General features: G+C 42.6%; 1 protein-coding gene across 20 annotated transcripts in view; it reads right to left on the bottom strand.

Moving 5' to 3' along the window:
* Window positions 1-20,266, bottom strand: part of LOC101168333 (titin) — a 198,335-nt gene that overhangs the window by 49,526 nt on the left and 128,543 nt on the right. For all 20 annotated transcript variants that reach the window (XM_023950682.1, XM_023950697.1, XM_023950696.1 and 17 more), the window contains 41 exons: window positions 19,995-20,215; window positions 19,614-19,710; window positions 19,196-19,492; window positions 18,703-19,002; window positions 18,229-18,543; window positions 17,673-17,899; window positions 17,442-17,592; window positions 17,078-17,359; window positions 16,663-16,965; window positions 16,182-16,487; window positions 15,642-15,923; window positions 15,320-15,507; window positions 14,879-14,990; window positions 14,654-14,792; window positions 14,354-14,517; window positions 14,127-14,278; window positions 13,778-13,934; window positions 13,402-13,683; window positions 12,768-13,067; window positions 12,262-12,555; window positions 10,105-12,109; window positions 9,305-9,992; window positions 8,957-9,221; window positions 8,499-8,825; window positions 8,125-8,409; window positions 7,725-8,024; window positions 7,329-7,631; window positions 6,897-7,172; window positions 6,522-6,821; window positions 6,145-6,447; window positions 5,421-5,720; window positions 5,048-5,335; window positions 4,663-4,965; window positions 4,200-4,502; window positions 3,812-4,117; window positions 3,273-3,560; window positions 2,849-3,139; window positions 2,213-2,500; window positions 1,310-1,897; window positions 1,018-1,122; window positions 97-294 (listed from right to left, as the gene is read on the bottom strand). In XM_023950682.1, coding sequence (XP_023806450.1) covers window positions 97-294; window positions 1,018-1,122; window positions 1,310-1,897; window positions 2,213-2,500; window positions 2,849-3,139; window positions 3,273-3,560; window positions 3,812-4,117; window positions 4,200-4,502; window positions 4,663-4,965; window positions 5,048-5,335; window positions 5,421-5,720; window positions 6,145-6,447; window positions 6,522-6,821; window positions 6,897-7,172; window positions 7,329-7,631; window positions 7,725-8,024; window positions 8,125-8,409; window positions 8,499-8,825; window positions 8,957-9,221; window positions 9,305-9,992; window positions 10,105-12,109; window positions 12,262-12,555; window positions 12,768-13,067; window positions 13,402-13,683; window positions 13,778-13,934; window positions 14,127-14,278; window positions 14,354-14,517; window positions 14,654-14,792; window positions 14,879-14,990; window positions 15,320-15,507; window positions 15,642-15,923; window positions 16,182-16,487; window positions 16,663-16,965; window positions 17,078-17,359; window positions 17,442-17,592; window positions 17,673-17,899; window positions 18,229-18,543; window positions 18,703-19,002; window positions 19,196-19,492; window positions 19,614-19,710; window positions 19,995-20,215 — 12,879 coding nt within the window. The remainder of the gene's footprint in view (window positions 1-96; window positions 295-1,017; window positions 1,123-1,309; window positions 1,898-2,212; window positions 2,501-2,848; window positions 3,140-3,272; window positions 3,561-3,811; window positions 4,118-4,199; window positions 4,503-4,662; window positions 4,966-5,047; window positions 5,336-5,420; window positions 5,721-6,144; window positions 6,448-6,521; window positions 6,822-6,896; window positions 7,173-7,328; window positions 7,632-7,724; window positions 8,025-8,124; window positions 8,410-8,498; window positions 8,826-8,956; window positions 9,222-9,304; window positions 9,993-10,104; window positions 12,110-12,261; window positions 12,556-12,767; window positions 13,068-13,401; window positions 13,684-13,777; window positions 13,935-14,126; window positions 14,279-14,353; window positions 14,518-14,653; window positions 14,793-14,878; window positions 14,991-15,319; window positions 15,508-15,641; window positions 15,924-16,181; window positions 16,488-16,662; window positions 16,966-17,077; window positions 17,360-17,441; window positions 17,593-17,672; window positions 17,900-18,228; window positions 18,544-18,702; window positions 19,003-19,195; window positions 19,493-19,613; window positions 19,711-19,994; window positions 20,216-20,266) is intronic.

Below are 20,266 nucleotides of genomic sequence, written 5' to 3'. Positions count from 1 at the left end.
TTTCTCTTATCATTTGAGCATTATTTCATAGTACAATCAAGAGCACTTTTGATGAATGATTTAAAAAAGGTAAGCATTTAAATGCAGCAAACTCACCAATAGGATCCAGAGCAACCACAGCTTCAGTAACTTTACTTGCTTTTCCAAGGCCAGCCATGTTCAGGGCCATCACCCTGAACTCATATTCTAGTCCCTCTGTCAGCCCAGTAACTCTACATTCCTTCACTCTTAGAGGAGTCTTACTGGCCCGTTTCCACATCAGGCTGTTCCTCTCCTTAAATTCTATGTGATATCCTTAAGGAAAAAAGTCAGAATATGGATTTTTGTTCATTGTTTACTCATACTTATGTATACGTTAGGGGTGTAATGATTAAGTTTAATCAATATTTGTTTCATATCATAGTTTGTGGTTGCTAATACAATTCTCAGTCTAAACTGCTTCATTTTGAACAATCTGGTTGGATTAAATTGCCTGACAAAAAATCGATCCAGGACATCTTTAGCCAAAAATTCAACCAGTGTGACTCAGAGATAAATACCTGGGTACTGAACAGTACTGGTGAAGTTTTCAAGATTCTTTATATTTCGTGCAAGATAATCAAGTGTAAACTAAACGGATGTACAGACAAGCAAGTAAACAAGTATTGATGGAAAATCCATTCTCATTTTAGTTTTATGAAGTTTAGCCCACTGTTGTATCCACATAGGAATAATAAAAACAGAACATTATTAGAACATTACACCAGGTGATGACACTTGGTTGTTTTTATGGTTTAGTGAAAAACCTGCTTTGCCTTAATCCAAATGTTTTTTTTCCCAATATCTATATACTTTTTTCAAATTATTATGTGAAATGATTGAAACGATTTTATAATGGCATAGGTTGATTGAATTTTTTTAACAAGTTGCTTCAGACAGATCAATGCAGTTGGATAGTAGGAATTTAATCAATTCACTGATTACGTGGATAAATTATTACACCCCTGGTACACATTGTTATGCATCACGTTTCAATACCAGTGATAGGGGAGCCACCATTATCCGCGGGATCAGTCCAAATTAGGATTGCTGACTCATGGCGGATGGTTACAATCTGTGGAGGAGCTGGTGCCTCAGGCACGTCTGAAGGATAAAGAGACAAAATAATAATTAGCCAGAAAAACCTAATTTATTCTTCGTAAAAATATTTTAAAGGGCTATTTACTGTTTTGTTTTTTTACAAAGTAAATGACTGTTAAAAGCATTGTACAGTAATTAAACAAGAAACAAGAAAAGGGTTTTGAAATGCAAGCTGCTGAGTTGTACTCACTGAAAGGATGCTGGGCAATGACTGGATCAGACCTCAAATATTCTCCAACCCCATATTTATTCTCAGCGAACACCCTGAAGATGTACTCCACACCATCATGGAGTCTAATCACCCTCATGGTAGTCTTTTGAGTGGCTGAAGCCACTGTGGCCCACTTGTTGTCTGTGGTCCTCCTCTTCTCCACAATGTAATTAGAAACCTCTGCACCTCCATCATCTGTTGGTGGTCCCCATTCCAGAGTAATTCCGTCTGCCGTGATTTCACTGAATTTAATGGGTCCAGTGCAGATACCTGGTTTTCCAACCACTTTTAGCTGGAACTTGCATTCCTTCAAACCTGCACTGTTTTTGGCTACAATTGTGAAAGTGTCGGCATCAGCTCTCTGGCAATCTCGGAGAAGAAGGGTGGTAACGCCAGGAGAGGCCTCCACACACATTCTGCCAGTATCTCCGAGCACCATGTCACCTTTCTTCCAGATGACAGAAGGGTAAGGAATACCAGATACTGGAATATTGATGCGTGTGGTGCTGCCCTCCTTCACAGTGCAGCAGCCATCATGCAGATTACTCAAGTTGCAGTCAGGCAGCACTAAAATCCAGAAAAATGCACACATCAAGAATATGTAAAAACAAGGTGATTTGTAAAATACATTTATACATATTATCCTTTTCAACTACTAAACAATGCGTCCCTATTTACACTCGTTAACAGTAGATGTATTGAATTTTTGTATGTCTTGCAGACTGTTCACACATAAAAGTACAAAATGTAAGCATAAACTTTCTAAATTGATACATACTTTGTGTTTTGATCAACAGCCTCACTAATAAAATCAGAAAATAACAACTACCCATAGCAACCAGCATGCATCTCATTAGGATTACCAGTAATTTGTTTTCTTACCAAACTGGTCCTTGACTACTGCTGTGAGCTCAGTTGGTGGTCCCTCTCCAGACTCATTGAGGGCCTTGATCCTGAATTGGTACTCTTTTCCCTCTGTCAAGTCACCAACTACATATGAGGTGTTTTTGCCCTTCATGATCTGCTTCCATTTTTCCTCGCCTTCATTCTGCTCTAGGATGTATGCGCTAACATGACTTCCACCATCGCTGAGAGGCTTCTTCCATCCCAAGGTGACAGATTCCTTGGTGGTCTTTTGTGCTTTGAAGTCTGTGACTGGACCTGGTCGTTCTACAAAGTAAAAGGGTTAAAAGTTAACAAGACCACGTGCTTTTTTTCCCCTTTAGGTCCACTATGTTACCAGTAAAGACATTTTTAAACATACAAAAGCAAAAATAGAAATGAAATTAATTTTATCGCCATGTCTTTCATCTACCCTATATTTCTCATTAACCTTTATAGGCCATCAAACACAAATTAGGTGATCTGCAAAGATGGGGGACGAAACACCAAATTTTAATCAGAAGGCCGTATTTCCAAGGCAAAAAGGTATCTAGTCTAAGCTACTTCTCTTGTCCCTAAAACTCCTAAATTTGTTTTCTCCAAAGCTGTAAAAAGTTTCTTCCTTGATGGAATTACCTGAAGCTCGGACACTTCCTGCTGTTTCAACCCCTTCTCCAATACCATAGTTGTTTTCAGCCAGCACTCTGAAGCAGTATGCCTGTCCTGACTCAAGGTTGGTAATTCTGAAGGAGGTCTTTGGGCATTCTGTGGTCACACAGGTCCAGGCCTTTCTCTCTGCCAAACGTTTCTCTACAATGTAGTTCTTGACTGGGCTGCCACCATCTATCAGAGGTGGTTCCCAAGTGATGCTGGCATGGGTTTTGGAAGTCTCTTTCACAATTAGGTTTACAGGTGGTCCAGGGGAATCTGAGAGGGAACAGCACAAAATATCTGAGGCTCAAAAGCATACAAATTGACTTGTGATACTAATCTGGTTGTCATAATTTATCTTACTTTATCTTTTATTGAAACCACTTTAGTCGGGATTAAAATATCTTACCATGAACTTTTACTATGATGGTGTAGCTTTTGGATCCACTGCTGTTCTCAAGGGACAGCACATATTTGCCAGCGTCATAACGGTTTACATCCTCAATCATCAGTAGAGTGTCCCAGTCTGATGTCTTGATCAGCAAGCTTTGTCTATCCTTAAGATTGGCGTCTACCTTTGTCCACGTCACCTTTGGCGCTGGCCGTCCCCTCAGTGGGACATAAAGCCTCATTGTGACACCAGCTCGCAGAACCAAAGCCTTTCTCAGGTCAGCATCCAATTCACCCTCTGGAGCAACTGGAGCAGGGATAATAGAATTTTATGCTTAACTTGATTTTATTTAATTCACTTTTTTTCCCTTATGTGTGTGCTTGTTTATTATTTTTTTTAATAAGATTTTTTTAACAGAAGAAGCTCAAATTTGTTTTAGATGTAATTGTTGAAATGCAAGAAAACTTTCTTTTAGTCATAGTTTTTGTTTGCATGTCTTTTTTCATTTCATACACACTGGAAAGGAAGGTTGTGTGTAATATAGTAGGTGAACATACTTAGTATGTCCTTGGGCGTGTGGTTTCCTGGGACCTCGCTGGGTTCACTGTAGCCAATTTTGTTGACAGCAAGGACTCTGAACTGGTACTCAGTGTTGTCCATCAGGCCAGTTACCACAAATTTGGTTGCCTGGAGTTTCTTTGGAACGTTGCACTTAGTCCAGTCCTCAGCATCAACTCGCTTGCACTCCACTAGATATCCAATGATCTCACAGCCGCCATCATAGGCAGGTTTGGTCCAGCTAAGGCTGATGGAGCTCTTGGTAGAGTCCACCACCTTGGGGAATGCAGGTGGGCCAGGAGGATCTGAAAAAAAAAAGAAGTAGGAATTATACATCTGAAGAAAAATAACTTCTTTTTATTTAAGGTTTGAGAACCAAACACTTACAGACAGGGTCGACAGCCAGAGCAGCGTTGGATGCATCACTGGGTTTACCCAAACCAGCCTTGTTTAGAGCGATGACTCTGAACTCGTACTCTGAGCCCTCAGTCAGCTGAACAGCTTTGATTGTTCTGTCAATGACAGGGCGACGGTTCACTTTTGCCCAGGACAGCTCAGTAGCCTCGCGTTTCTCCACCAGGTAACCCAAAATGGGTGCTTTGCCATCATTGGCTGGAGCCTTCCAACTGACAGTCATAGAGTCCTTAGTAATGTTAGTAATGACTGGTGGTTCACATGGTCCTGGAACATCTGATGAATAGAAAAATGTTTCAATTCTTTAGTGTCTGAGAGTTTTTGGTGTTTTTAGAGCTCAACAATTATAAAGATGTTTTTAGGCAGGTTCAGTTCTGTGGTTTTCTTCTAAACAAAACCACATTACAGAAACCCAACCTCAATTGGTCTTTCTTACCATATGGGTTCTTGACCATGACTGCATCAGTCATTCTGGGGTCTCCAACCCCATACTGGTTCTCAGCACTAACTCTGAACTGGTATTCGTGACCCTCAATAAGCTTCTCCACTGAGCAGTCGGTGATGTGGCCATGGATGTTGGAGGTGACCAATGCCCAGTTGGCCCTGCTGGTCTCACGCTTCTCAATGATGTAGTTGGTAATTTCAGATCCGCCATCTGCCAGTGGGGGCTCCCAGCCCAGTTTAATACGGTCAGCAAACACCTTGCTAATTTTCACTGAGGCTGGAGGGCCGGGTTTGTCTGCAAAATAGAGTGAGTGCTTGGCAGCCATGTGTGCATATGGGACATATTTTAAAACTTTGAATAGACAAATCTAACTTACCCAGCACTTTCACTTTAATGGTGGCATACTTAGAGCCATTTGCGTTTTCAGCAGTAATAGTGTAGTCTCCGGTCTCCTTTCGAGTAACTGAGAAAAGCTCCAGCATGTGGACATGTTTTTTCTGGGTCATCTTCATTCCCTCAGCGAGAACCAGAGGTGCTCCATCTTTTTTCCAACTTACTTTGGGCAAAGGCTTGCCAAACACCTCAGCATCAAGGACAACATTCTCTCCAGCTTTGATTACAATCAGGGTCTTCATATTGATGCCAAGTTCAACACGAGGAGGAACTTCGTAAGAAAGAAGAGACAATCAACAACATTTTTCAGATTATGAATTTATCTACATTAATTTTAGAATTGTACAAAGTGTTACCATTTTGTGCAATGACTGGGATGGGGTCAGACAGCTCTGATGGGAGGCTAATGTTTATGGCAGTTTTGGCAATGACTCTAAACTGATACTGTTGACCTTCTTCCAGGCCCGTAACCACATAGCTTTCTGTCTGGATATTCATGCAGTTAGCATTGCAGCGATTCCACTTCTCCTCTGGAAGCTTGGTGTATTCCACATAGTAGCCAATCAGCTTGCTCCCACCATCGTGTTCAGGACGACTCCAGACCAATGAAACTGAATGTTTGGTTACATCCATAGGCTCAGGTTTACCTGGTGGATCTAGATGACAGCAGTGAAAGATTACTTATTACTTATAATTGAAAAAGTAAAAATGATCAAGTTCTGATACCTGTCCGTATGAGCTTTTGTCCCTAAATTCATTAAAAGGGTAATTAAAGAAGTTAATCAACTTTAAGGTAAGCGTGATGCATGATCACTTAGTACCAACTAATTTTTGCTTATGCAGTGCTGTGTGCATGTAGGTGGTGAGAGGCACTGATAAAGGGTGAGTGCTTCTGCTATCAAACAATATAGGCAATAAAACTGCAGTATCTCTAGCAGCTGCATGAAAAATTAAAACAGATTTTAGAACTTGTAAATGAATGTATGAATGTTTGTTTGGCTCCATGAAAATAAAAAACCAAATAGGTCTTTTTAAAGTTTGGTCAATAAAACAAGCGCGAGGAGTTGGGGGGATTCTTACCAACAGCAGTCCTGGCTGTAATCAGATCAGTTTGTTTGCAAGGTTTGCCCTGTCCAGCCAAGTTGAGTGCAGACACTCTAAAGGTGTACTCCAAGCCTTCCATCAGACCTGTGCAAGTGTACTGCAACGCTTTGACAACAGCCTCGTTAGCTTTTACCCACAGAAGACTATTTCTCTCCTTCTTTTCAATACAGTATCCAGTTATGGGGCTACCACCGTCACTGGAGGGGCGCTCCCATGATAGGATGACAAAGTCTTTGAAGATCTTATTGATTTGGAGATTTATGGGTTCACTGGGAGGATCTTTGGGTTAAAAAAAAAGATTATCAGCATTATGTTTGTTATCACTAATTCTGCATTTAGCTGCACAAACTCACCAAATGGATATCTGGCTATGATCTTCTCAGAGTAGACAGGCTGAGAAATGCCAAATCTGTTCTCAGCACGGACCCGGAAACAGTACTCTTTTCCGGGTGTCAGTTTAGTCATTCTAAAGCTCGTCTTGGTGCAAGATGCAGACACTGTGACCCAGTCTCCTTGGCTGATGTCACATTTCTCTACAATATAGTTTGTGATGTTGCTGCCACCATCTTCCTGTGGGGAGTTCCAGAGCAATGTGCAGGCATCTATATCCAACTCTGTGATCTGTAAGGGAGCTTCTGGAGGTCCAGGGATGTCTGAAACATAGTTTGACTTATTAGTTATGGATTAGTGGCATTCGTTTATATGAAGTTTAATCCTGTTCAACTCACCCATGACAATGACTCTGAGGATCTGATTGACCTTGCCTGTACTGTTCTCAGCAGACAGGCTGTAGTATCCGCTGTCCTTTCTGGTCACATTCTTAATGATAAGTGTGCAGGTTGTGGACGTCTTAACCACAGAGAGGCGGTCAGATGTCAACACGTCCTCATTTCCCTGCTTCCATTTACAGACTGGAGGGGGTTTGCCTGCCACAATGGCTTCAACCACCATCTTAGATCCAGCTCTGACTGTCACAATGTCATGCATGATGATCTTTGGAGCCACTGGGAAGAGAAAGAAGGATCAAAGAGTGATCAGACATTTAATATGATTTCAAATTTTCTGTTTTAATAAGTGTGGAAATCTGCACTTGTAAATATCTACTGTTTTAATGATAGATATATGTATGAAGAGTTTTTTTTTTCAGATGCTCTACTCACTGAGCTGTTCCTTGACTTCAAATATTCCCTCCGCCTCTCGGGCCAAGCTCGTTCCTACAGAGTTCCTAGCTGCCACTCTGAATTTATACTTCTGTCCCTCCTTCAGGCCAACCACCACAATTGTTAAATCTTTCACTACGGAGTATGGTGTCCATTTATCTTCAGGTGCACCTTCCTCCTGATAATCAATGAGATAGCCATTAATTTTGGCCCCTCCATCTCTAAGTGGCTTGAGCCAGCCAAGTGTAGCACTGTTCTTAGTGATCTCTAGAACATCCATCTTCTTTGGAGGGTCAGGCTCGCCTGGATAGAACACATGGCAGTGGTTAGAACGATTAGGAAAAGAAAAGCAGAGGAAGTCATTAACAACATGCTACAGTCTTTAGTAACACTTACTGATGGGGTCAACAGCCAAGTAGGATCTAGGAGAGTCTTGAGGAACTCCAATACCATATTTGTTGCAGGCCATAACTCTGAAATAGTATTCAACTCCAGGTGTAAGGTTGGTGACCTTAAAACTGGTCTTTTTCTGGTCTTCACTGCATTTTGTCCAAGTCTTTCTGTCCACCTCCCGTTTCTCTACAATGTAACTGGTGATAGGGCTACCACCATCATTCTCTGGAGGCAACCAGGAAAGTTGAGCTGTTGTCTTAGTGACATCAGTTGCATCTAATCCACCAACAGGACCAGGAGTGTCTGTAAAGAAGTCAATATTAGCTAAGAACTAATGTTTATGTATTTTGCAACTTAGTATTATCTGTATTTCTTTTTCTTTTAAATAAATTCAGTTTCTTACCAAGAACTTTGACACGGACAAACACAGCCTTTTCTCCAGCTGAGTTGGAAAGAGTCAATGAATACTTCCCAGAATCTTCTCTAGTGCTCTCAGGGATGATCAAGAAAGACATTGTGTCGACCTGGTCCACATGACCCCTTCGGACCACATTATCCACTCCCATGCGCTTCCAGGTAACCTTAGGTGCTGGCCTTCCTCTTATGATAGCAAATAGTCTAATTGGACAGCCAGCCCTGACAGCAAGCCCTTTCCTCAAGCTGGCATCCAGTTCAATTTCTGGAGCCTCTGTTACCATGAAAACACAAAACATTATAAGAATTTTGCCAACATTTACAACAATGTGAAAACAGAGATTACATTCTGTGAAGTCTCACCCAGAATCTCCTTGGGGGCCACTGCTTCCCTCAGGTAGGCATGGCGTCCCCAGCCAACTTGGTTTTGTGCAGACACCTTAAACTCATATTCCTGCGTCTCATCCAACTCTCCAATCGTGAACTCTGTGAGCACTAATGGGCCATGGGTATCAATCCTTTTCCAGCCCTCAGAGGGCTTCTCGGGGTCCGCTTCACTTTTCAGCCTCAGATCCAGGCTGTAGCAAATGATTGGTGCGCCACCATCATAAATAGGCTTTGACCAGGAAAGGGTGATAGAAGTTTTAGTGCTGTCTGAAACTTTCAGGAATGCAGGGGGGCCAGGTGGTTCTGAGAAGTAGAAAATAACTTATTATAGAACTAAAGTAATGGATAAGGCACAAGTTCTATGAAAATTTTTATAAAATGACTTTGTCACAAAGCATCTGTAAACCTAGCCCTGCCATTAAGTGTAAACTCACCGATGGGATCTTTGGCTGCCACAGGTCTGCATGGTTTGCTTGGATCCCCAAGACCAACCTCATTTTCAGCTTTTACTCTGAACTGGTATTCATGGTTTGGAATAAGATTAGTAACTTTCATCCGTCTCTCTGAAATAGGGCTTTTGGTGCAAGCCACCCAGCGCACTGCCCTCTTCTCTTTCCTCTCCAGGATATAGCCAGTGATGGATTTTCCTCCATCATTCTCAGGAGGAGCCCAAACCACTGTCATTTCATCCTTACTGACCTAGATTAAAAAAATGTTTTTACCCACTTTGGTTTCAGAGCAATTGTGAGTATGAATACAATCTCAGTGAAATAGATGCTTACCTTTGTAACCTCAGGGGCATCAGGAGGTCCAGGTCTATTGAATTGTGTCCTCACAGTTACAGGTTTGCTCTCAGTGGCAGGGCCAGTTCCCATTTTATTCTCTGCCCTCACCCTGAAGATGTACTCATTGCCCTCCACCAGGTGAGTAACATTGCAGTATGGTGTAACTACAGAGGCAGAGTATGTAGACCAGACCATCCTCCTAGTCTCGCACTTTTCTAATATGTAGCTGTCCACCTCACATCCTCCATCATCCTCAGGACCATCCCACACTACTCTGCATTTGTCAGCTCCAATACCAGTAACTCTCAAGTTACGTACAGGCCCAGGGACATCATGGACATTGACGTTAGCATATGCTGTAAAAGTACCAGCAGCATTGGTAGCAGTAATGATATACTTTCCAGTGTCTGTGCGTCTAGATTTTGTCAAAAGGAATTTGGAGTAGTCTGGACCAGTTTCATAACTCAGTCTGGGGTTGTCTCCCACAGCCTTGTCCTTTGTCCATTTCACCTCAGGTTGGGGTTTTCCTCTCAGGGCAGCCTCCATCCGGACAGACTCTCCAGCCTTCACAGTCACAGTTCCAGCCACCTTAAGATCAATGACTGGCTTCTGGAGGTCCTCTTTTACCACTATATCAGCAAGTTTCACCCAAGCACTCTCTCCTCCTTCATTCACAGTCTGAACCCTGGATGAGAACATTTCAATTAGCATTATCGAAAGGATCTACAAGCATTATATTCTGCATTTAAACCAACATACAAAAACAACTATTTTAGTGTAATCTTTCAAAAACCAACCTGAAAGTATATGTCTGGTTTTCCACACATTTGTCCGCCAAGAAGAAAGTGTCAGTCAATGGACTTGTGTTAAGCTTCTGCCACTCTTCTGCATCTTTAGTTTTGGACTCAATATTGTAATGGAGGTTGGGGCTGCCACCATCATAGTCAGGCTTTCTCCATCTCAAGTAGACAAAGTTTTTGCCAATTTCTGTGGCTCTGAAGTTTTCTGGCTCACCTGGCTTTTCAATGCGGTCAACAGCCAGAGTAGGAGTCTTGGTTTCCACACTGGGTCCAGGTCCTATTTTATTGGCAGCACACACGCGGAAGAAGTATTCATGGCCTTCCATCAATTTGGCTTTAATCTTGCGATTTGTGCAGTTGGAAGAGATCATGGACCACATGCTAATACTGGGCTCACGGCATTCTACAATGTAATGGGTAATCTCAGATCCACCATTGTCCAGAGGTACGTCCCAGTTGATCATGCATGAGTCCTTGGTGACGTAGGTCGTGTGCAAGTTCTGGCAGTGACTTGGTCTGTCTAATACATTTACTACAATGGTGCAGGAAGCTTCTCCACCTTCATTTGAAGCTTTCAGGGTGTATTTGCCATGATCAGCTCTTGTTGCTTCTTTTATTTTCAGGTGAACGACAGGGAAATTCTGAGTGATGGTCACACGTTTGCTGTTTTCTAAAACTGTCTCCTCCTTTGACCAAATGACCTCAGCATCCGGGCGAGCCTTGATGTAACCAGTGATGTTGATGTTGTGGCCAACGCGAACAGTTACTCGCTCGCGACAAGCTGCGTCCATTTCGATCTCGGGAGGGATAAGAATGTCCTGAGCAACAATAGAGTCCGGAATTTCTTTGGCCTCTCCATCACCGACCATGTTGGATGCATATACTCTAAACTTGTATGCCACGCCCTCTTCTAGACCCTTTACTTGATAAGCACATAACTTGATAAAGTCATCAAGATTTACTTTTTTCCATTCCTCTGCATCACCCTTCCTCATCTCCACAGTGTAGCCAAGGATAGGGCTACCTCCGTCTTTAGAAGGTTTGGTCCACACCAGATCCGCAGTGGTTTTGCTGTAATCCTTAATTTTGGGGTTGATCGGAGGACGTGGAACTGTGATGGGTCGGCAGGGTTTACATGGGTCCGAAATAGGAGAGGGGCCACTATAGCCAGCAATATTCTCAGCAAACACTCTAAACTCATACTCATTTCCCTCAAAGAGACCAAGGACTCTGTATCGCAAATCTTTGCAAGGTATTCTGTTAACACGTATCCACTTGCCTCCCTTATGTCTGCGCTCAATTAAATAACCAGTAATCTGGCTGCCACCATCTGCCAGAGGCATAGTCCAGCCAACTGTAACACTGTCCTCTGAGAGATCATATGACTGTGGTTTACCAGGTGGGCTTGGTGGCATAAAACTGTGCTCAGCAACAGTGGGTTTACTTTCCAGTGGAGCCCCAACCCCCATCTTGTTCTCAGCACGAATGCGAACCACATACTCTGCTCCTCTCTGCAGACGGGTGATTTTTAGCTCTGTGCCAAGGCTTCCAGAGCTAACACCTCCCCAGGTCTCCTTGTTGGACTCCCTTTTATCAACAATGTAGTTGGTGATGGGACTTCCACCATCCTCCTTGGGAGGGCGCCATTCAATAGTCATGGAGTCTGGTGTGACCTCCAGGATATTAACTGGTCCAATGGGAGCTGCAGGGACATCCAAGACTGTAACATTCAGGCCAACAGTCTTGGACCCGGCTGCATTGGACACAGTGAGTAGGTAGGTTCCAGTGTGGTTCCTAGTACATTCGTTAATACTGAGTATGGTGGAGAAGTTATCAGTGTCGATCTTGATGTTGCCCTCACTAGTGATCTCCTCTCCTTCAATAGACCACTTAGCAGTGGGGACAGGGATTCCTCTCATTATAGCTGGGAGCCTGATAGTTGTGCCGGCCTTCACAATGATGCCTTCAATTAGCTTAGCATCTACTTCAATGACTGGAGACACTGTAAACATAGAGAAAATGATTAATAGTCTAAAGAATTTATTCTATAAGTGCAAATATTTGAAATGGCGTATTTAAGTGTAACCTAATCCAAGTATTACATAATTTGTTAGGTTTAAGAGTCTGGAGAAATGATGAAAATATGTTTTCTACCTAGTTTCTCTTGACAAAGAATGGGCACTGTGGTGTCAGGTCTGCTGAGGCCGATGGCATTCTCCGCTCTCACTCTGAAGCGGTAGGTCTTTCCCTCTTCCAGGCCAGTCACATGACTCTCAGGTATGCTCACAGTCTTCCACTCATCCCAATTCTTTGCTCCTTCTTCTTGGTACTCGACCAGGAAGCCTGTAATCTCACTTCCTCCATTGCGATCTGGCCAATTCCAAACAAGCCATACCTCTGTTTTATCCACATCAGAATGGTGCAGATCTTTAGGAGGACCAGGAGGGACTAGAAGAATGAAAGTAAACACAAGTGAGTCGGCAAAACAACAATTTTAAATCAAAAAATCAATATGTATTTTTGACAGACTGTTTTGAGAAGGCGAATGAGTAAAGATGAGGACATTTTTAACTTTGCTTTTTCCTTTTAAAACTTTTCCCCCTTTTTTAAATAATGAATCTTAAAAGCCTGAATACACTTATAATTATGCCTTTACTTACATAGTGGGTTCATTGCCTTAATAGCTTTTGGTGTTTCAGTGTATTCGCTGCGTCCATAAATGTTTTCAGCAGCAACTCTGAACACGTAGGAGGTGCCCTCCATCAGGTGCTTCAGCATCATGCTGCGCTTCTTAGATGTGGAACACACAGGGACCCACTGTGTGGAAGCTGTGTCTTTCTTCTCAACCACAAAATTTGTGATGCGTGAACCGCCATTATCCTCCGGGTCTTTCCAGGACAGGTAAGCAGAGTCACTCCTGACATCAGACACCCGGAGGTGCTGAATTGGACCAGGTTTATCTAAACATAACACAAAAGATACAAAAATATCAGGAGTTAGTATGAATTTTGTGCATTCTGGCCGTGGTGCAGCGGTAAGGCGGTCGACCCACAATCGTAAGATTGCCCATGTGTCAAAGTGTCCTTGGGCAAGACATTGAACCCTCTGGTGGAAGGTTGGCACCAGTGATTGACAGCGGAGCTGCCACTAGTGTGAATGTGTGTGTGAATGGGTGAATGGGACTGTGACTGTAAAGCGCTTTGGGCCTTCGAGGAAGGCAGAAAAACCCTGTATAAGTATACGCCATGTACCATTTACCATTGACAAAACATGCAAATGTAACGTAGCGCTTACCAAGAACCAGCACTGTGCAAGTGACAGTCTTAGACCCAGCTGGGTTTTCCACAGTCAGTGTGTAGTCACCACAGTCATCACGATTGCAGAATCTCATCTCCAGCTTGGTGCCTGACTGGTTGGTCTCGATGTCAGCCCTAGTTGGAACGTCTGCATCGTTCTTTTTCCAAATGACCTTGGGGAACGGGGCACCCTTAATGGTGGCCATGAGAGTGATGTGAGTTCCCGCCATTGCCTTCACCTCACGGGTCATTCCAGCATCCAGAATCAACTCAGGAGGTTCTGTCATAAGATTTGTTGAAAGCACATTTAAAACAAAGCACTATATTGCTTAATATCATATGTGAGTCTGGACAGAACTCAAATAAAAACTTACCAAGTCTTTCTTGTGCTCTGATTGGCTCCTTCACATTGGCAGGATCAGACTCTCCTGCAGCGTTGACAGCAAGGACTCTGAAGCGGTACAGAGCACCGTCCTCCAGATTGATCATTTTGAATTGTGTATCCTGGCAGGAGTCAGGAGTCTGGTTTGCCTGTTGACAGAAGAAAAACAATTTACTTAGACAAGAACACATTGCATCATAACTGAGCTTGACCGATGCAGTAAGGAACCCACTGTTACTGCAACAATTTGGTGTTAATATTACGCCAAAAGATACAATGCTTCTTACTCAAACCTAAAGAGTAAATCTTGTGCATCACAAATAAAACCATAGCGACCTCACCTTGTGCCATTCTTCCTCTCCGGCTTTCTGGAACTCCAGCAAATACCCAAAGATCTTTCCTCTTCCAGTGTCTGTGGGTGGCTCCCAGAACAAAGTCACAGACTCCTTGCTGAAGTCAATGGCTCTGAGGTTCACAGGAGGGCTGGGTTTCACTGTTGTGAGAGAGAATGGGTTAGACATTTTGTACAGGACCAACAAAAACAAGAATTATGAAGAGGTGACATTACCAATGGGATCTTTGGCAAACACTGGCTTGGATGGTGGGCTTGGGTCTCCAGCTCCAACCTCGTTCTCAGCGCTTACTCTGAACTCATACTCGCAGCCTTTCAGCAGCTCTGTCACCCAGTACTCCACCTTTGGATGGATTCTCTCTGTGTTGCAGCGCACCCATCTATGATCACAAAATCTGTTAGCCACCAACAAACATACCTCATACTGTAGTTTACACTGTAATTTTCTGACTGAAAGCTTTATGAATGTGTTTATAGATTTATGGAAGTTCTCTCCATGCTGTTTGTCCTGGTCACCTGCTGGCCTTAGTCTCCTTCCTCTCCACAATATATCCTGTGATTGGTTTTCCTCCATCTGCAGGAGGCTCCCAGGTGATCAAGGCAGAGTCATGGTAGACCTCTTTAATTGTAGGCTGCTTGGGAGCGTCAGGCACCTCTGTGGTGGAAAAAGACATGATAGGGTAAAACATTGTTTTTGGTCAAATATCACTAAAACTGATGGCAAATTTAGAGTGAACTCACTGAAAACATCTCTGGCTTTGGTCTCTGCTGACAGAAGGGGGTCACTGATTCCATACATGTTCTGAGCCATGATCCGAATGATGTAATCACGACCCTCTATCAGTTTTGGCACCTAGAAAAGTACGGAAAGAAGTGGTTGTACATAACATTTTTCTGTATAAATTAAAGACGATATTGATTGTAAAACACGTACTGCTGCAAATCTGTGATACTCTGTTTTAATTAAAAATTAGACAGCTTATGGTCTAAATTTGTAAAAAAAAAAGAAAGAAAAACATATTAAATATTTATCTAAAAACAAAAGAAAAAGCAACAAGCTCAAACTATAGAAAAATTTGCAAGAAAACTACATTTCATAGAAAAAACTTTACTATGGCTTGAATTGGCTGAAAAAAGAAGTGAAAATTATGATTGCAGATTTAAAGAAACTACTTTTATCACCTTGCAGGTGGTTCTGGTACAAGATGAGGTGACCGGCATCCACAAATCTCGGTTGGTATCTCTCTTCTCCACTATGTAAGTGGAGATGGCACAACCTCCATCATCTAGTGGGGGGTTCCAGGAGATAACCATGTAGTTCCTGTAGACCTCATTGAATACTACAGGTCCCTCCGGTGGCTGAGGACGGTCTAACATGAGAAAAAACAAATTACCTTCTAACATCACTTTCTAATTTTCATCATATTTTTTGCATTACAAATTACTTTTTTCCAAGATTTTAAAACAACACTGTGTGTAAATTGAGAATGGCACCATGACTCACCAACCACAGTGATGTTGCATATTCCTAAGCGAGTGCCGGCGGCATTTTCTATGTTGACACAGTAGCGGCCGCTGTGGTCTCTCTTGGCCTTGTTGATGTTGAGGCTGAAAGTACTTGTGCTGCTAAAGAGGCCAATGTCTTCGTCGGCCTTCAGCTCTTCGCCATTCTTTGTCCAGGCAACAGAAGGTACTGGTTTACCGTTGTAGCGCCCTGACAGCATGCAGGGGTCACCCACCTTCACAATCATGCTTTCCCTATAGTTCAGTTCCAGAGATGGTGGTTCTAAAGAGGGATAACATTAATTAAACATTTTAAACAATGTTCAGACTTTTTCTTTGTTTCTGAAACATTAAGACATAACTGTTCATGCAAAAAGTAAAAAGCACTTTCTGAACCAGCTTGTAAACAGTTGATAAGTAAAATATACGACAAGCCACTTGGAGCTATGGAATCTGTACCACATGCATGTTGCCTGGCATAGAGTTGCTTTTCAATAGATAGTAAAAAACAAAAAATAGTCTTTGTTGTCATGTTTCTTACCAAGCTCGTCTTTGCATTGCACCGCTTTAGTGTTGAAGGACGGCTTGCCCTGTCCAACTTCATTGACAGCAGAGACTCTAAACTCATGGCTTGAGCCATCTTTAAGCCCAGTCAGTGTGAACTTCCTCTCCATTAGTTTTTCTTCTCCACCTATTCTTGTAAAATTGTCACGGCCAATCATTCGGGTTTCAAGAACGTATGCCGTCACCTCAGCACCGCCATCGTACTTTGGTGGTCTCCAGGAAACAGAGATAGAGTCTTTGGTAACAGCAGTGACGATCAGATCCTCTGGACGCTCTGGGACAGCTGAAAAGTGACAAAGACAAATTAATGTATTCATGAAAACTGGTTTTCTAAGATAGGAGCCTTCTAAAAACAAATCTTTTACAATTTCACACAAAAGATGGTCAAGATTTCTTCTTTCCTGTTTTAATCCTGAAAACTAGGTCTGAACAGAAACAGTTCAATTCCTGTCACTCACAAATAGGGTCTTTGATGAGAACCATTTTCTCCGTCTCTATGAAAGGTCCCATGCCAATGATGTTCTCGGCTGCGATCCTGAAGAAGTAACCCTTGCCATCATTAAGTCCCTGCACCACTGCGTTGTTTCTTGTCACAGTGTAAGACACGGAGGTCCAGCCCATGCGGTCAGCCTCACGCTTCTCAATGATGTAGTTGGTGATGGCTGAACCACCGTCATCCTCAGGGGAAGACCAGGTTAGCTTACAGGAGTCGGTAGTCAGATTCTCTCCAACGAAGGGAAGACGGACTGGTCCAGGAACATCTGAAGTGATGAGGGAGGAACGAGTCAATTATTTTTATAGGAGTAAAAACCCTGTTTCAGACATTTTGATTAGGATAACTTTTCATTTTTCTCAAATTTTTCCATCACTTACCCAAGACTTCAACAATGACAGCTTTCCTTCTCTCTCCTCCTTCATTTTTAGCACTTAGTGTATAGATGCCTTGGTGTTGGCGCCTACAGTTTTTGATGACCAGAGAATTTGAGATGCCGGTCTGCTCCACTGCAGCTTCCTTGGGCACCTCGGCATCGTCGCGACACCAGGTAATCTGCGGTGCAGGTTTGCCTGACACATAAGCGATGATGCGAATTGTGCCTCCAGCATGGACTACAATCTTTTCCTTCACTGAGGCATCCAGGTCCATCTCGGGAGGAACTGGAGTTTGAGACAGTATTTGATCAATGAAACTCAAATGTGCTCATATTTGCCTAAAAAATGAAGTTATTCTCAGTCTTACTTGTTCTGTCTTTGACTTCAATAAGCTCAGACACATATCCTGGTTCTCCCTCTCCAGCAGCATTAATGGCTCGAACTCGGAAGCGGTACAGACCGCCCTCCTTCAAATCAGTAACCACATATTTTGTCCCTCTGATCTCTGTGTCTTTGACCTATAAAAATCAAGCAATAGAAACCTGTTATGAAATACATCAGCACCTATTCATACATGAAAAGTCAGATCAATATTTACTTTTTCCCAGCCCTCGTCGCTCTCCGGTTCCTTTTCCTCCTCTGCGTCGCTCAGTAGTAGAAGCTTCCTCTGAGCTTTCTTCTCCTCCTCTTCCTTGTTAATCTCCTTAAACTCAGCAATGTAACCAGTCACCTTTGATCCTCCATCCATTGTTGGTGGGATCCATTCCAACTCCACAGTTGACTTTGTCCAGTCTGTCACCTTTGGAGTAGGTTCGCCTGGTGGTTCTGCACACAGCAACAAATACCTTGGTGATGTAGTTTTATTACAAACATAAAAGAACAGGAAAAGTAAGCGGCAGATGTTAATGTCTTGACTACAGCTATTTTAAGAAACTTTATTGGATAATTTGACAAGAGAATTGATTTTTCTCAATTTATAACTACTACAAAGCTGTTATAAGAGACTACAATTAATAAACTCTTTAAAATTTTTGTTGAACACATAATTTCTGACAAGACACTTAAGCCAAGCTAATCATAGCTACAGTTTGCAGTTCAGTTGCATGCTGGTGACTGTAATGTTATCAGATGCTGTGAAAATATCATTGACTTACTGATGGGGTCCCTACAGAGTATGGGATCTGAGGGTATGCTAGGCAGACCACAGCCAGCTGCATTGATCGCAATGATCCTAAACTGGTACATGGCACCCTCCATCAGACCAGTGACATCCCAGTTGTTTCCAAGTGGTAACGCCCTGATTGGGTCGCGAGTGACACGAGTCCAACGCTTGGAAGTGGTCTCCTTCTTCTCAATAAAGTAACCAGTGATGGAGGATCCACCGTCATATTTGGGTTCATCCCAGTTGACAGTCATGGATTCCAGACAAACGTCAGTGACAGTTGGTTTCTCGCATTGACCAGGCACAGCTGAAGGCAGAATGACATCAGATCAAGAAAGGTCACATATCCAAGACTAAACGACCATTTATAAAAACTTTTATGACTAACGATGAACTGTCTACTAGGTAAGTGATAAAAAATACAATCTTAGTTGTGTCACCACTGGGTGATGAGACCGGTACTTACTGAAGAGGTTTCTGGCCTTTTCTGGCTCACTGACCACGGGGGGTCCAACTCCAAACTTGTTCTGGGCCATAACTCTAAACTCATACTCATGGTTTTCTGTGAGCCGGGTGACCACGTAAGCACATTCCTTGGGGTCACTGGAGACATGAACCCAGGACTTCCTGTTGTCTTCACGTTTTTCAACAACGTAATTGGTGATTTTAGATCCACCATCATCTTTAGGAGGTTCCCAAGCCAGGCCAATTCTCTCTGCAAACACCTCAGTGAACTTAATTGGTCCGACTGGTGGTCCAGGGGGTCCTGCACATGGAGGAAGGTTTGGGATAATTTGAGCCAAATAAAACAATTTAACTACCAATCCAACCGTCTGTTAATAAAATGTCTTAAAACTGCAAATAAAAATTGTAAAGTTTCCTTGACAAGCTTTCTATTTTGTCACACCTTAAATTGAATTTCATACTGAACATCTTGGCATACTGCTTAAATTTCTCACCTAGCACTGACAGCTTGATGTCTTTGGTTACGGTGCCAAGACTGTTGCTGGCTGTCAGACTGTAGAGGGCGCTATCATGCCTGCTGGCATGCTGGATCAGCAGTGTACACTTGTCCTGGGTTACCAGTTTGTTGATGTGCTGGTCATACTGCACTGCAACTTTCTCCTCTGGTTTGGCCAGGCTAGCTTTGTGCCAGGTCAGGGTTGGGAATGGACAGCCGCTGACTTTTGCAACGATACTGACATCGCAGTCTTCCTCTCCGTCCATGGCCTCCCGGAGTTGGATGGTGGGAGCACCTGTCAAAATAAAAAAAAAGATAAAAAACAAAAGAAATTACATATAGAAATGTCAAGTATGACCAGTTTCTATTGAGGTTTTTGGAACAACACTGGAATGGCTCAAGTGGCCATTACTTACATGTTTGATCCTTGATTACCATGGGTCCAACAGTGGCAGAGGGTCGACTTGGTCCAGCAGCATTCACTGCCTTCACTCTGAACTCATATTCTCCACCCTGCAGATAAAAATAGTTGTGGTAAACTCATGGTAAAAAAAAAACAGCTCGCCCTTTGGGGTGGATACCTGGTAATATGTAGCAAAAGTTAAATGACATCAGTAAAAAGTCTTACTCTAGGATGAATTTAGGTTAAGATTTTTTTTTTTTTATTTTAGGAATCAATTCTAAGTGCAATATTTTAGCCAAAAAAGAATGGACAGGACAAGTATGAACCATGTTGAAATATAATTATATTAAATGAAAAGATGTTGCAGAAATTATAAATGGAGAGTTAGACTGACCTCCTTTAGGTCCTCAACAATAAAAGTAAGCTCCTCCACATCTCTCTTGTTGCACTGCTTCCAGGTCTCCTTCTCCTTGCCACTGGTGTCCCAGCTCAATTTCTCAATAATGTAATGTTTTACAGGTGAGCCACCGTTGTTTTTGGGAGGTTCCCAACTCAGAGTGACAGTGTTTTTGGTCACTAAATTAACCTTCAACTTTGTGGGTGGATCGGGTGGATCTATAGGAGACATTAGTAAATATTGGACTAATATTTGCACAGATTTTTTGT

The sequence above is a fragment of the Oryzias latipes genome, chromosome 21 (assembly GCF_002234675.1).
Source record: "Oryzias latipes chromosome 21, ASM223467v1".
In the NCBI taxonomy this organism is placed as follows: Eukaryota; Metazoa; Chordata; class Actinopteri; order Beloniformes; family Adrianichthyidae; genus Oryzias; species Oryzias latipes.
This window is presented reverse-complemented; position numbering and strand designations above follow the sequence as displayed.